The sequence below is a fragment of the Podarcis filfolensis genome, assembly GCF_964270895.1.
Source record: "Podarcis filfolensis genome assembly, chromosome: 9".
In the NCBI taxonomy this organism is placed as follows: Eukaryota; Metazoa; Chordata; class Lepidosauria; order Squamata; family Lacertidae; genus Podarcis; species Podarcis filfolensis.
Genome location: NC_139610.1, coordinates 40973321 through 40985998, shown reverse-complemented (window position 1 = coordinate 40985998; position 12678 = coordinate 40973321). Strand labels below are relative to the sequence as shown.

The 12678-nt window shown below is 40.4% G+C and overlaps 1 protein-coding gene and 1 long non-coding RNA gene across 5 annotated transcripts in view; one reads left to right on the top strand and one right to left on the bottom strand.

Annotated features, from left to right (window-relative positions):
• The window catches only part of LOC310770570, a 188744-nt gene that overhangs the window by 98269 nt on the left and 77797 nt on the right, over nucleotides 1–12678 (top strand). The gene's annotated exons all lie outside the window — the stretch shown is intronic.
• Nucleotides 1–12678, bottom strand: part of SLC10A7 (solute carrier family 10 member 7) — a 132677-nt gene that overhangs the window by 44338 nt on the left and 75661 nt on the right. For 2 of the 4 annotated variants that reach the window (XM_083631299.1, XM_083631302.1), the window contains one exon: nucleotides 5382–5417. The exons of the other annotated variants lie outside the window; for them this stretch is intronic. In XM_083631299.1, coding sequence (XP_083487425.1) covers nucleotides 5382–5417 — 36 coding nt within the window. The remainder of the gene's footprint in view (nucleotides 1–5381; nucleotides 5418–12678) is intronic. 4 annotated transcript variants of the gene reach the window in all.

Here is a 12678-nt window from a genome sequence, read left to right as displayed (position 1 = left end):
GTCCTTATATCCGAGGCCCTCAAGTCTCTTCCATGTCCCTTCCGCGGCTCTTCTTCATATTTTCCTTCCACTCGTAGGAACTCCAGCTTAGTAATATTTTTGACCCTTTTCAACGGATCAGCCCCATTTCCATAGTCCAGACTAAACTCCATGTAATATTTAAACACCTGTTTCAGATTCCCTCCAAAATTAAAAGCCCCCACAGCTCCAAACATCTGACGGCCCATTACCAGACTCAGAAAGTCCAAACATCCCGGCATGGGAGGGTCATTCCAACCCCCCATTTCCAAACCAAACCTAACTTTATCTTTCCAAATCTGGTTTTTTCCAAATTCATTTATCAAATCCAGAGGCTCATGATCCTGCAGGGCCGCAGCTCCCTCCATTTCTGACACCCAGGATTCAGCAGTATCCTCTTCTCTCATCTGTGCTGTCGTAGCACACTCCTGTTTTAGTTCCTGGGTAGGCTCCATGTAGTTCCTACTGCCTGTTCAAAATTTCTGGTCACATTAGTCATCAAGTCCGTCTTCTGGCTTAGCTGATCCAGTAGGGCATTTATTTTACAGAAAGCACCCAACAGAGCTTCTGAAGACATTGTCCTGCAAGGTCACAAGTCCTTTCCCACGATTGTAATCTGTAACAGCTGCAAGCTCCTGAAGTTGGTTACAATTTCACAGTCTCCCTCTAGGGGGACAACTTGTTTATTCTTTCTTTTAAGAACAATAGCAACAAAGTTTCTTTTTTAAAATATTCAGTCAATATTTGTTCTTTTGAAATGCGAAAGGAAACAATGGAGTCACTATGTTACTTTTCTTTTAACTATCTGTCAGAAACATTTGTCTCTGGTCAATGAGCTTCAAACGTCAGTCCTGACACTCCGCTCCAGGATCAGGACGGTGGAAAGTTACTTTACTTTAAACTCACTTCTGCAGGTTTAAACAATCCAAAAAGAGGTCCCCCTTCTTCTCCTGCTACCGAAGGGGGGTTCCACGATTTTAAATGATGAAAGCCAATCCTTTAAGGGTGAATTTCTATGCTCTAGTTACGTTGTCTTTGCTTTATTCTGACTACAAAGAAACGGAAGGCTGACTTCCTGTTTAGACCTTCCCGTTTCAGTACCAAATTGAAGTAAATTTTAAGTCCAATTCCTCTCTACTGGCCAATCCTTATTTAAAGTCCAATTGTTCGAGTTTTAAGTACTCACGGGTGATTCTTTAGATGCCAAATTGTCCCAGGAAAAAGGCAGCACTCTCCGGCAACGGCTATGCAGCTTCGCTCCACGGAAAAAGCAGTAGACTCACAGCACCGCGCCACTTCCCCCTCTTCGCTTCGGAGCCCGTTTATGGGTTCCTTTGCGGGTTGGGGGGGGTGCTAAAGGTGCCCGCCGAGTCCCATGGTCACAGGCTTCATCCGCCTGTGATTTTTTAAAGGGTCCCCGCTTCGCCATAGCGGAAAAGACCCGTTTCGCGCGGAGCTGGTCCCTCCAGTTCAGACGGAGTCCGCCATTGCCGTTGGCGCCACCCCGGAAGTCATAGAATCATAGAATCATAGAATCATAGAGTTGGCAGAGACCACAAGGGCCATCGAGTCCAACCCCCTGCCAAGCAGGAAACACCATCAGAGCACTCCTGACATATGGCTGTCAAGCCTCTGCTTAAAGACCTCCAAAGAAGGAGACTCCACCACACTCCTTGGCAGCAAATTCCACTGTCGAACAGCTCTTACTGTCAGGAAGTTCTTCCTAATGTTTAGGTGGAATCTTCTTTCTTGTAGTTTGGATCCATTGCTCCGTGTCCGCTTCTCTGGAGCAGCAGAAAACAACCTTTCTCCCTCCTCTATGTGACATCCTTTTATATATTTGAACATGGCTATCATATCACCCCTTAATCTCCTCTTCTCCAGGCTAAACATGCCCAGCTCCCTTAGCCGTTCCTCATAAGGCATCGTTTCCAGGCCTTTGACCATTTTGGTTGCCCTCCTCTGGACACGTTCCAGTTTGTCAATGTCCTTCTTGAACTGTGGTGCCCAGAACTGGACACAGTACTCCAGGTGAGGTCTGACCAGAGCAGAATACAGTGGCACTATTACTTCCCTTGATCTAGATGCTATACTCCTATTGATGCAGCCCAGAATTGCATTGGCTTTTTTAGCTGCCACGTCACACTGTTGGCTCATGTCAAGTTTGTGGTCAACCAAGACTCCTAGATCCTTTTCACATGTACTGCTCTCAAGCCAGGTGTCACCCATCTTGTATTTGTGCCTCTCATTTTTTTTGCCCAAGTGCAATACTTTACATTTCTCCCTGTTAAAATTCATCTTGTTTGTTTTGGCCCAGTTCTCTAATCTGTCAAGGTCGTTTTGAAGTGTGATCCTGTCCTCTGGGGTGTTAGCCACCCCTCCCAGTTTGGTGTCATCTGCAAATTTGATCAGGATGCCCTTGAGTCCATCATCCAAGTCGTTGATAAAGATGTTGAATAAGACCGGGCCCAAGACAGAACCCTGTGGCACTCCACTAGTCACTCTTCTCCAGGATGAAGAGGAACCATTGATGAGCACCCTTTGGGTTCGGTCAGTCAGCCAGTTACAAATCCATTGAGTGGTAGCATAGTCAAGACCGCATTTTACCAGCTTCTTTACAAGAATATCATGGGGCACCTTGTCAAATGCCTTGCTGAAATCAAGGTAGGCTACATCCACTGCGTTCCCTTCATCTACCAGGCTTGTAATTCTGTCAAAAAACGAGATCAGGTTAGTCTGACATGACTTATTTTTCAGAAATCCATGCTGACTATTGGTGATCACAGCATTCCTTTCTAGGTGCTCACAGACTGTTTGCTTAATGATCTGCTCCAGAATCTTCCCTGGTATTGATGTCAGACTGACTGGGCGGTAATTATTTGGGTCCAACCTAGCAGTTTGAAAGCACGTCAAAGTGCAAGTAGATAAATAGGTACTGCTCTGGCGGGAAGGTAAACGGCATTTCCGTGTGCTGCTCTGGTTTCGCCAGAAGCAGCTGAGTCATGCTGGCCACATGACCCGGAAAAACTGTTGGCTCCCTCGGCCAGTAAAGCAAGATGACCACTGCAACCCCAGAGTCATTCGCGACTGGACTTAACTGTCAAGGGTCCTTTACCTTTACCCTTAATGTATTCTGAAACACACCTCCATTAGTTCAAAGACAGAACAAGTGACCAAGTTTGACAGAAGAGAATGTCCACATTTCTTTTCTTAATTGCTGCATTTGGTCTGGGGATTTGGTGCAGTCAAAGGCTGAGGGAGTATTGGCAGTCTCAACTAACTTTATGCTTCAATTTTTCTGTATTACCCAGCATTGTCAGTGTCAGGTGAACCAGAAAAATATGTGTAGGGAGCTAAGCAATGCATAAAGAAATTTCACTTAGTTCTTCTAAGGGTAGCACTTGAGTTCACTATATGGAATCCTAAATTACAACCTTTTCTAGGATATTTAAACCCTTCTAGGTTAAACACAGGTAAACAAAAACATTTTCTATATAGTAGACCATACCTAAAATTTCCTCTCTGGAGATTTCTAAGTTATAATTCATAGCTGATTTTCTCTTTGTGTCATTTCCTTTCTCCCTTGATACACATCTACAGCCATGTAAACCTAATGGGAAATTAGCTACTTATTTCAGTAGGGTTGAAATAAGAATTAAATATATTGTTAAACGTTCCTCTGAAATCCCTCTTTCAAAGTCACATACAGATCACCAAGCAACAAAGACGACATTTGAGAAACACAGAATAAAGTCTCTTGGTTTCATTCTAGGAATATAATTCAACCAAACTAATGGATGGTTGAACAAATATGCCTCCTGATTTGAAGGCCAGCAGCAGGTAAATGTGAGCAAAATTTGGTTAATAGCCCCAATGGCTTTAGCAATTTGTCATCATACAAGATAATAGTCCTGATAAACACAAAAAAACTGTTCACCGTTTTAGCTCTCTCTCTCTGTGTGTTTTAACATCTCCATTGAAGTTTATTGTTTATCTCAATCAAAAGAGCAGGCAAGGATTGAGAAATACATATTCATTAATTCCCTATCTTGTACTTAAAAATGGCAACCTGAAAATCACAAATATATTTTCCTTCTTTTTGTATAAAGGTAAAGGTACCCCTGCCTGTACGGGCCAGTCGTGTCCGACTCTGGGGTTGTGCGCCCATCTCGCTTAAGAGGCCGGGGGCCAGCGCTGTCCGAAGACACTTCCGGGTCACGTGGCCAGCGTGACAAGCTGCATCTGGCGAGCCAGCGCAGCACACGGAAACGCAATTTACCTTCCCGCTAGTAAGCGGTCCATATTTATCTACTTGCACCCGGGGGTGCTTTCGAACTGCTAGGTTGGCAGGCGCTGGGACCGAGCAACGGGAGCGCACCCCGCCGCGGGGATTCGAACCGCCGACCTGACGATCGGCAAGTCCTAGGCGCTGAGGTTTTACCCACAACGCCACCCGCGTCCCTCTTTTTATATATATACAGATATAAAGCACATTTATCCCATTACTTCCAAAAACAAAATCCTGCCAAGTCTTACATTTCCATTATATTGTTTAAGCGTCCCCCGAAATCTGTTTGCTATCAGAGGGTGGTTGGTTTCACCTCTGCTGCCCAACCTCCAACCAGAGGAACCTTCAGGGGGGGGGTTGCTATCACAGGCATTATTTCAATGAGCAGAACAGAGTGAAAGATTATGAGTCATGGGGGTGTGGAGTGTGTGTGTAAGAACTTAGCAGTCTTGTTTTTTGCCTGCTATTTTGTTAACGTTGCTAATATTGCTTTATAAATTATAAATAATGTATTGATAATCATATGACTTTTGCTTTAGTTGTGATGTCTAGTTTATTTTTTAGTAGTTGCTTTGTTAACAGTGTTATAAAGAAGGTAATTGTTTCACTGATGATTTGTTAATTATTCCATACGATCCATGCTGTATTTATGATGTTTTATTACGTTCTAACATGTTACTGTTATTTACTGTTTGCAAACTGCTTTGGGATTCATTTGAATGATAAGCGGCATAGGAGTACAAGAAATCAAATCAAAATCTAGAGCAGATACTGCCTACATAGGAGAAGATAGATCTTCCAGTAAGTTACTTGCCATTTAATGCTGCTCCTTATTTTGGTATCAATGCTACTGCTAACCTAGATGAGCACATGGTGATAACTGCTTCCATGACACATTTTTATTTATATCAACTTAGAAAGTTGTCAAGAACTAGTCATGTGTACTTTGATCACTGAAAATAGTCTGGAACATTCAAAATGGCCCCTTTTCCACATCCAATATGACACTACTTAACAGCCAATGTGATGATGATTATGATGATGACAGAAAGAAAAGCAGTATTAAGATACTCACAAAAAGCAGCAGGAGCAAGGGAGTTATCACAATGCCCTGAAAGAAATCAAGAAGTTGATTAGTTTTCCTTCACCACACCAAATATGGAAGCATGAAGACATTAGACATCACCCTGAAAAACATTTGGGCATCTATTTACAAAGCCACTGCAATGTCACTTTTCTGGTAACATACAACCATGATTTGTGATGCTGAACCGGTATACAACTTTAAAAACACTTCTGTGCCAACAAACAGAAAAAAATTAGCTTCACTTGGAATAACAGGTTTGGAATTGCCCAAGAAAGATGTTAAATTGTTTTTATATGCCACAACGGCTGCTCGAAGTTTACTAGCCAAAAATTGGAAAACACAAGAATTACCAACAGTGGAAGATTGGCAGATGAAGATGATGGACTTTTCGGAGCTAGCTGACCTGACAGGAAGAATCCGCGACCAGAGATTAGAGGAATACCAAGAAGATTGGAGGAAATTTAAGGACTATTTGAATAAATATTGTAATATAAAAAACTTAGAAACTACTTGAAAGTACCAAAAGGCCTAGGATTAAATTAGGATTCAATTAAATAAATGAGATTTAGAATAGTAAGAAAAGTGAACAAATTTTATAATTGGAATATTGTTGTTTAATAATGATATTGGAAAGCTGTTACATTCAAATACAAGGAAATTCAGAAGGGAGGGATTAGAGGAAGTCAATGAATATGTAAGCAAGGTTGGGTTTTAAGGTATTAAGATTATTTTTTCTTCTTTTTTATGGTGTGGTTTTGGTTGTATTTCTCTTGTAATGTGTTGTACTGCCCCCCCCCCCTTCGGTGTGTTTCTTTTTTCCCTTTCTTTTTTGTTTTCACTTTTTGTATTTTGTTATAATTGTGGAAAATTTAATAAAAAAAATTGGAAAAAAGAAAAGAAAAAGTTTAGCTTCATATGTAGATGAAGGAGTGGGAATGATCTATGTTAACTATAATTAAAAGTATTAATCTTTCCACTTTTAAGTCTGACATCTCCCTCTCCCTTTATGTAAAATACATAAAATACAGGTCAAAAGACCCTTCCCACCATTGCTTCCCACTGCCTTAATAATCAACACCTTCCACAGAGGGGACAGGTGGTTTACTATCTTGTCTGAGCTGTGGCCCTCTCTCGAGTAAAGTCTGCATCAACTGTGATGAATTAGGTGTCGCGTGATTTTGTAATGTAAACTGATATCCTCTAGGAAGTGAGTGGAGATCTCAGAACTCATTTCACTTGATTAGACTCTGTGTCTCCGTGGTGGGAAGGCAAGTCTTTCATCTAATTTAGTCACATAGGACCACTTCAGCTCTCCACATCCCCCAGGCAAAGAAAGGCAAAAGATTTGTTTTCTTCAGTGACAGCAAAGAGGTTTAAGGCTGATCACTGGGCATAATACAAGATTTTAAGTCTCATGAAGACAAAGCTTAAGACAACGCTTTAGGATTGGGAGATAACATGACAAGCATCATTTTCACAGCAGCAAATGGTAATTCTCACTTCACCCACTCCGTCATACTTCAATACTTATCATAAATTAATAAAACAGCCTGCTACTTAATGCATATTAATTCACAGATCTTACTTAGCCCTTCCATTAAAAACTAAGGTTATTCCCCCAAAAAAATATATCTATTAGGTATAATTTTCTGCATTACAATTTTCTGCATTACAAAAGGACTAATCTGTATATATGTGTGTGCATGTGTTTAAACAAAACCCAAAGTGGTCCACAGTCTTTGATCTGGGTTTAAATCCCTGCTCTACCATATTTCCCTGATTTACCTTGACATGTCATTCTCAGTTTTAAGTTCCACACTCGTAAAAGGAAATATTCATAACCTCCATTCACAAGTTTGTTGTGAAGAAGGGTGAGGCAAGGGCTCTACATAAAATGCACATGCTGTTAGCTGCTATGGACCTTTGGGACAGGGCAGGCTATGAACTGAAATAAAAATAACAAAAATCTGGATTCCTTACACCAGTTCAGGACACAGGCTTTTCTATTTTGGACCATATATTTATTTGTATTTCATGCCAGAGGCACATGAGAGCCTGTAGGGACCTGGGCTCCTCAGAGAGTCTGCTGGAATGCAGACCTTCTATTTGCAGACATATAGGGAGAAATGCACAGATTAAATAGTCTACTCAGTGGCTCTAGCTTTTTCAACAATGAATGCAAAGGGGACTTGGATAACTAAGGGCACTTGTTACTGTAACTATAACATATATAAATGTTTAACACAACTTATAATTGTGCACCCTTATTTATTTCATAGAGAACATTTTTGTCCTACTCTTCTACTACAGGAAGTAGCTTAGTGTGATATAAAAGGTTTCTCTTTCCCCCATCTTATCCTCACAACAAGCCAGTGAGGCTCAAAGAATGTGTAACCTCATGAGCTTCCTGGCTGAGTGGGGATTTCAACCTGAGTCTCCCAGTCCCCATTCTGACACTCAATTATAACACACTGGTATACAGATCAGCTACAATGAAATAGATACAATTAAATAAAATGCCGGCCTTACATTGGTTTTCACCCCAGCCACCATACGCTTGCTCAAATTTAAAATGCTTTTTACTTTCACAACAGAAAGTTTGAAGGTGGGATAAAAAGCTAAGATCAGGTGAGCTTCCAGAAAACAGAGGGGAGGAAAGAGGAGGCAGGAGAAAAATTATTTTCAACGTGACACATGTCCAGACAGTTCTGTTCACTCTCTTTCATCGTTTGTGGAGAAAGCACAAAACATCTATATTTCACATGTGTTTGGAAAGAGATTGTTCTATACAGTAGAAACCACTTTTGAAACATTATTTTTCCCTTCATTACAATAATTCAGCAGATTTTAACTATCTACTTTCTTAATGTCTTTAATGTCATTGTCAGGAAAGGACTGAGGGAGAAGAACTTGTTTTAGTTCTACCAATTTCCAGGCGGCTGGTTTTGTTGAAATATTGGCACACACTGGATAATTCCTGCAGGTCTCTGGCATGTGTTGTGGGGGTCATAGGGTGGGGTTAGGCCAGTTATTTATAGGGGCAAATTTTGTTCCGTGATGGAAACTCAGCTAAGCCTAAACGATTACCCAAGGGTCTTACAGTATATGAGCCTCTTGTCCCATATTTAGAATCTAAGAGGGAAATGGCATTTATTCACTTAAAAGCATTTATAAACAGCTTAATATTTTAAAATCTCTAAGTGGTGTGCAATATAAAAAACAAACAATATCATGAAAACACAGATACAACCTGAAACCAATAAAAAAGCAAAGCAAAAGTAACTAAAAACAAATAAAAATGGGAGTCAGAATGATTCAGACACATAAAAGGGTCTGATTTTATGGGTCAGGGAAAGTCTGGGAAAAAATACAGGTCTTTACAAGGTTTCTGAAGCCTTTATCAGCAACTTATTGAGCTTTGAGGTACATGAAAACATATAGGGGGTAGGGTGATATAGAACAAAGCACATGAAAAAATTAGGGAGGACCCAAACTAGATATTTTGCAACATATAGAATTATATATCAAGAGATTCATTTGATAGTTGCATTTTGTTAAAAATATAAACAAATGTATGCTGAAAGTTGCACAGAGTAACTAAAAATTGCATCTCTTCTGAACTCAAATGCATTGCTTAATGGTCACTGTCTATTTATAAAAGCTTTAAAAGCTAAATATTTTAAGAGGTCATGTTGCTTTGCCTGTTTCCTCAGGAGCCAAATACCACCAGTGCTGTTCAGAACTTCTTCCTTAGTACTGCAATTTCAATACTGTAATACTACTGTATAATGAAACGCCTAAATTCCGAAAGCAAATATAAGTATCTGTACAGTATGTGAATTATGACCATACAATGCTGGTGTCATTAAGAAATAAGGGGGAAAAGGGGACAATCTCATTTCCACCACAGGGCACATAAAAGTGCCGTCAGTAAAACAGAACCATTCTCAAAACTTAAACTTGACTGCTCTTCCCTCTACTGTGCTTCTTGTGCAAGTGCTATCAAACAAGCAGCATACAGAGATACAGAGATTCTGCCCAAGCATTTCTTTGCACAGAGTATGTACAGTATCTGCCCTTGTGGAGGCAAGGTCACTCAGCAGCAGAGTATTCTCAAAGTTAGGGTGGTATCTTTGTAGCTTTGTGTTGCAGCTCGTAATGGAGTCAAAGTTGTAAAGTGATTGCCTTTTACCATTCTGAAGAAAAACTTTCAAGAAATCCATTTACACCTCTGATGTGAAAGACCGACAGAATATATTTCAATGATTTTAGTGGGAAGGAGAAGAAGAGGAAAATTCACAGCCTGACCCAAAATGCTCATACAAAGAATGATTCTGTGTAGAAGCAGTCACATCAGGAACCTGTAAATGCACTTTTCTTTACAGTGAGGATCATCTAACATGTCATATTTTGGAAAGCCAGTTATGCTTTTCTGAAAGGAAAAGAGGCACCGAGGGTTAGGTTTTTATCTTCCTACACAAGATTAAAAACTAACTTCTTATTTCAGTTTTGAATATTAACTTGAATAGGGAAGGTGTTTAGTTTTTAAAAATATGCACAATGCTCTTATTATCTGCCAAACCAGATTGCAATGCAAGAACACAATGATTTTTTATTTTATTTTAAGCCATGAGTTAATTATTAAGGAAGGAATCACTCTGGCTGACTTTTGCTAAGGGTGTACTTCTTCAGAGACTGAGAATTAAAGCTTAAGATGCCAGTCTTTAAACCACGTATTTTAGAGCTATCCCACTGACATTTATGGATCTACTACAAGATTGCTCCCAAGTATGTAGTCTAAAAATTGCAGCCTCTCCAGCTGCAGTCATTCTGTGCCTTTTACTGTCACCTCTCCATCCCTCCCCGGCATCAAAGAAAGAGCTGGGGACACCTTCAAATCACTTGTTTTACCCTTACCTTGTATGGTGCTTTCAGCAAGGAAAAAGCCCCTGCTGCCACCCACTCACTCACTCTGACTAGCTTTGTAATTGGCTAGTGGCTAGCCTATACTGTACTTTGCTGGCGAGTTCATTTTGTTCTCTCTGGCAGCATCTGATCTTCCCTGAGCAGTCAGAGGAAGGGAAATTACCCATTTATCTACTCAGGGAAGATCAGCTGCCACTAGAGAGAACAAGCTAAGCAAGAAGGATATATATCCTTTCCCATTTTAGTATCCTATCCCTTTATGGGACAACTAACTAATTTCCCATGAAACAGTAAGATCAGAACAAAAACAAAATAAAAAACCAGACATGATTATTTTCTTTTAAAAAAATATTACTCTAAACACATTTTACAGATAAGAGTACTACTCTGCTTCTCAAAATAGTCATAGATGCTTTGACCAAATATGTATGCCTTTTTCACCTTGCATCATTAGTTTAATAAAATATTTTAAATACTAAATGATTATTTCATTCTGTCTTTTTCTCTTCCAATGTTTATGATTTTCAGCATTTCCCAATTTTTTTACAATTCTGTCCCATGTACTTTCCATTTTTGTTTTTGCTAATTCACACTTTAAAACACTTCCAGATCAAGCGAGAAAAAGCATCTAGTTTATTTACATGTGATATAATTTACAATATTCTTTTGTGATAAATGCAGCCTTTGTGAATTGACAGCCATTAGCTACCGGTAAATCATCTCTTCTTAAACTAACATTCATCTGTTTTGCATTTTTGGCTAAGTACCTGGCTATGAAAAGTTGAGCTTAATTATATTTTCACAAATGCATGCAACTTCTATATTCCAAGTCAATTAAAAATGACAAGTGTGACAAAAGGTAAAAATAAAAAAAGGTTTTTAAAAAGAGAGGTCCCATGTTTGTATTTTAATGACTGGATTATAAAATCAGAAATGCAATTGTGAGACAACCTCTACTTTATTAGAAGGGACGTAATCTGCCAGTTTTAATTTTCGATGGTGGGATTATGCCCTGGGCATCCAATCCCAATCGGAAGCTTCATGGTTTTCTTTCCCCTGGGACAGCATCTTTTGTGGTCTCTTAAGAGGAGGGATTGGATCATTAACACAGCTAGACACATCATATGCAAAACACAGTAATAGCATTAGATGTCAGAAATGGATAGTGTTTCTACCATTTACAAAATAGTCACCTTGGGAACAATTTCACCTGCCAGACACACACAATGTGCACACACAGAATGTCTGCTAGTAAGTCAGGCGGACCAGTCCTCTGGCCCTGCTAAGCCAGCACCAAAGCCAACATTAAGTAGTCATGAACTTGTGCACAAGAACAGCATGAGAAACAAAAGCCGATGTACCAGTATGAGCAGGCACTGCCATAGCACCCCTACAAGTTCCACCCACACATTCTGGTACTGCGAACTAATGGCATCCCTACTAGCCATTGTAGGAATGGCACTAATAAACTCACAACAGCAGCAGAAATGCCGTGATAATGTTATTCCACCAGAACATACCACTTTGATACCACAATGCACAAGATTCGGATCAGGAGCCGTACATGCAGGATGAATCCAAAGAGTTTTCCCACACACAGTGTATTCAGAGCATAGCACACAACAAGTTCATATTTGTGTTTTCATTAAGATGGAAGCTTTTTTCAAGGGGTGGGGGCACATAAAACAGAAAGCTACACACCACAGAAGGCAGCAGCACAGCATTTATTTATTTATTTAAAGACGGCTAGTTCAGTGTGAATTTCCCACCCAGGTGAGATGACTCCCAAAGGGCAAAGATGATTGTATGGGTGCCCCACTGACAACTGTGTGTTTGGATGGGATGGGGAAAGAGAGAGGAAGCAGATCTAGAACCCAGGAATCCCACTGAGTACTATACCACACAACTATAGGAGCAGGAAGAAGAAGAATCTGTTCTGGGGCTTTTGTAATCTCCTAGGGACATGCCCTATTTGTTCTTTTGCATGCTGATTACTGGACAAGCCATGTAGGCAGGACTAGATGGACTCAACAACATGGAGCTCTAGCCTTAGAAAACAGCATAGACACACCACAGGAGATCTTAGGTTCAATCCCGGGCTAGATTCCCAGGAGAAAGAGTTGGGAGGAGACACACATGCACACCTGAAACAGGACAGAGTGCTTGCCAATGGAGTAAATGGTGCAAGGACTAACATACTCACTCTGCCAACTCAGTGAGCCTCAGTGAGGCCCAGGATACCAGCCATTTTGCTCACCCCCTTCCACTGCAACCAGCCATACGCACACATGGACATGCATCTGGTTGCTTGCCAGTAGGTGGTGTTTCCTCAGCAGAACATGTCATCCATTTCCTCCTT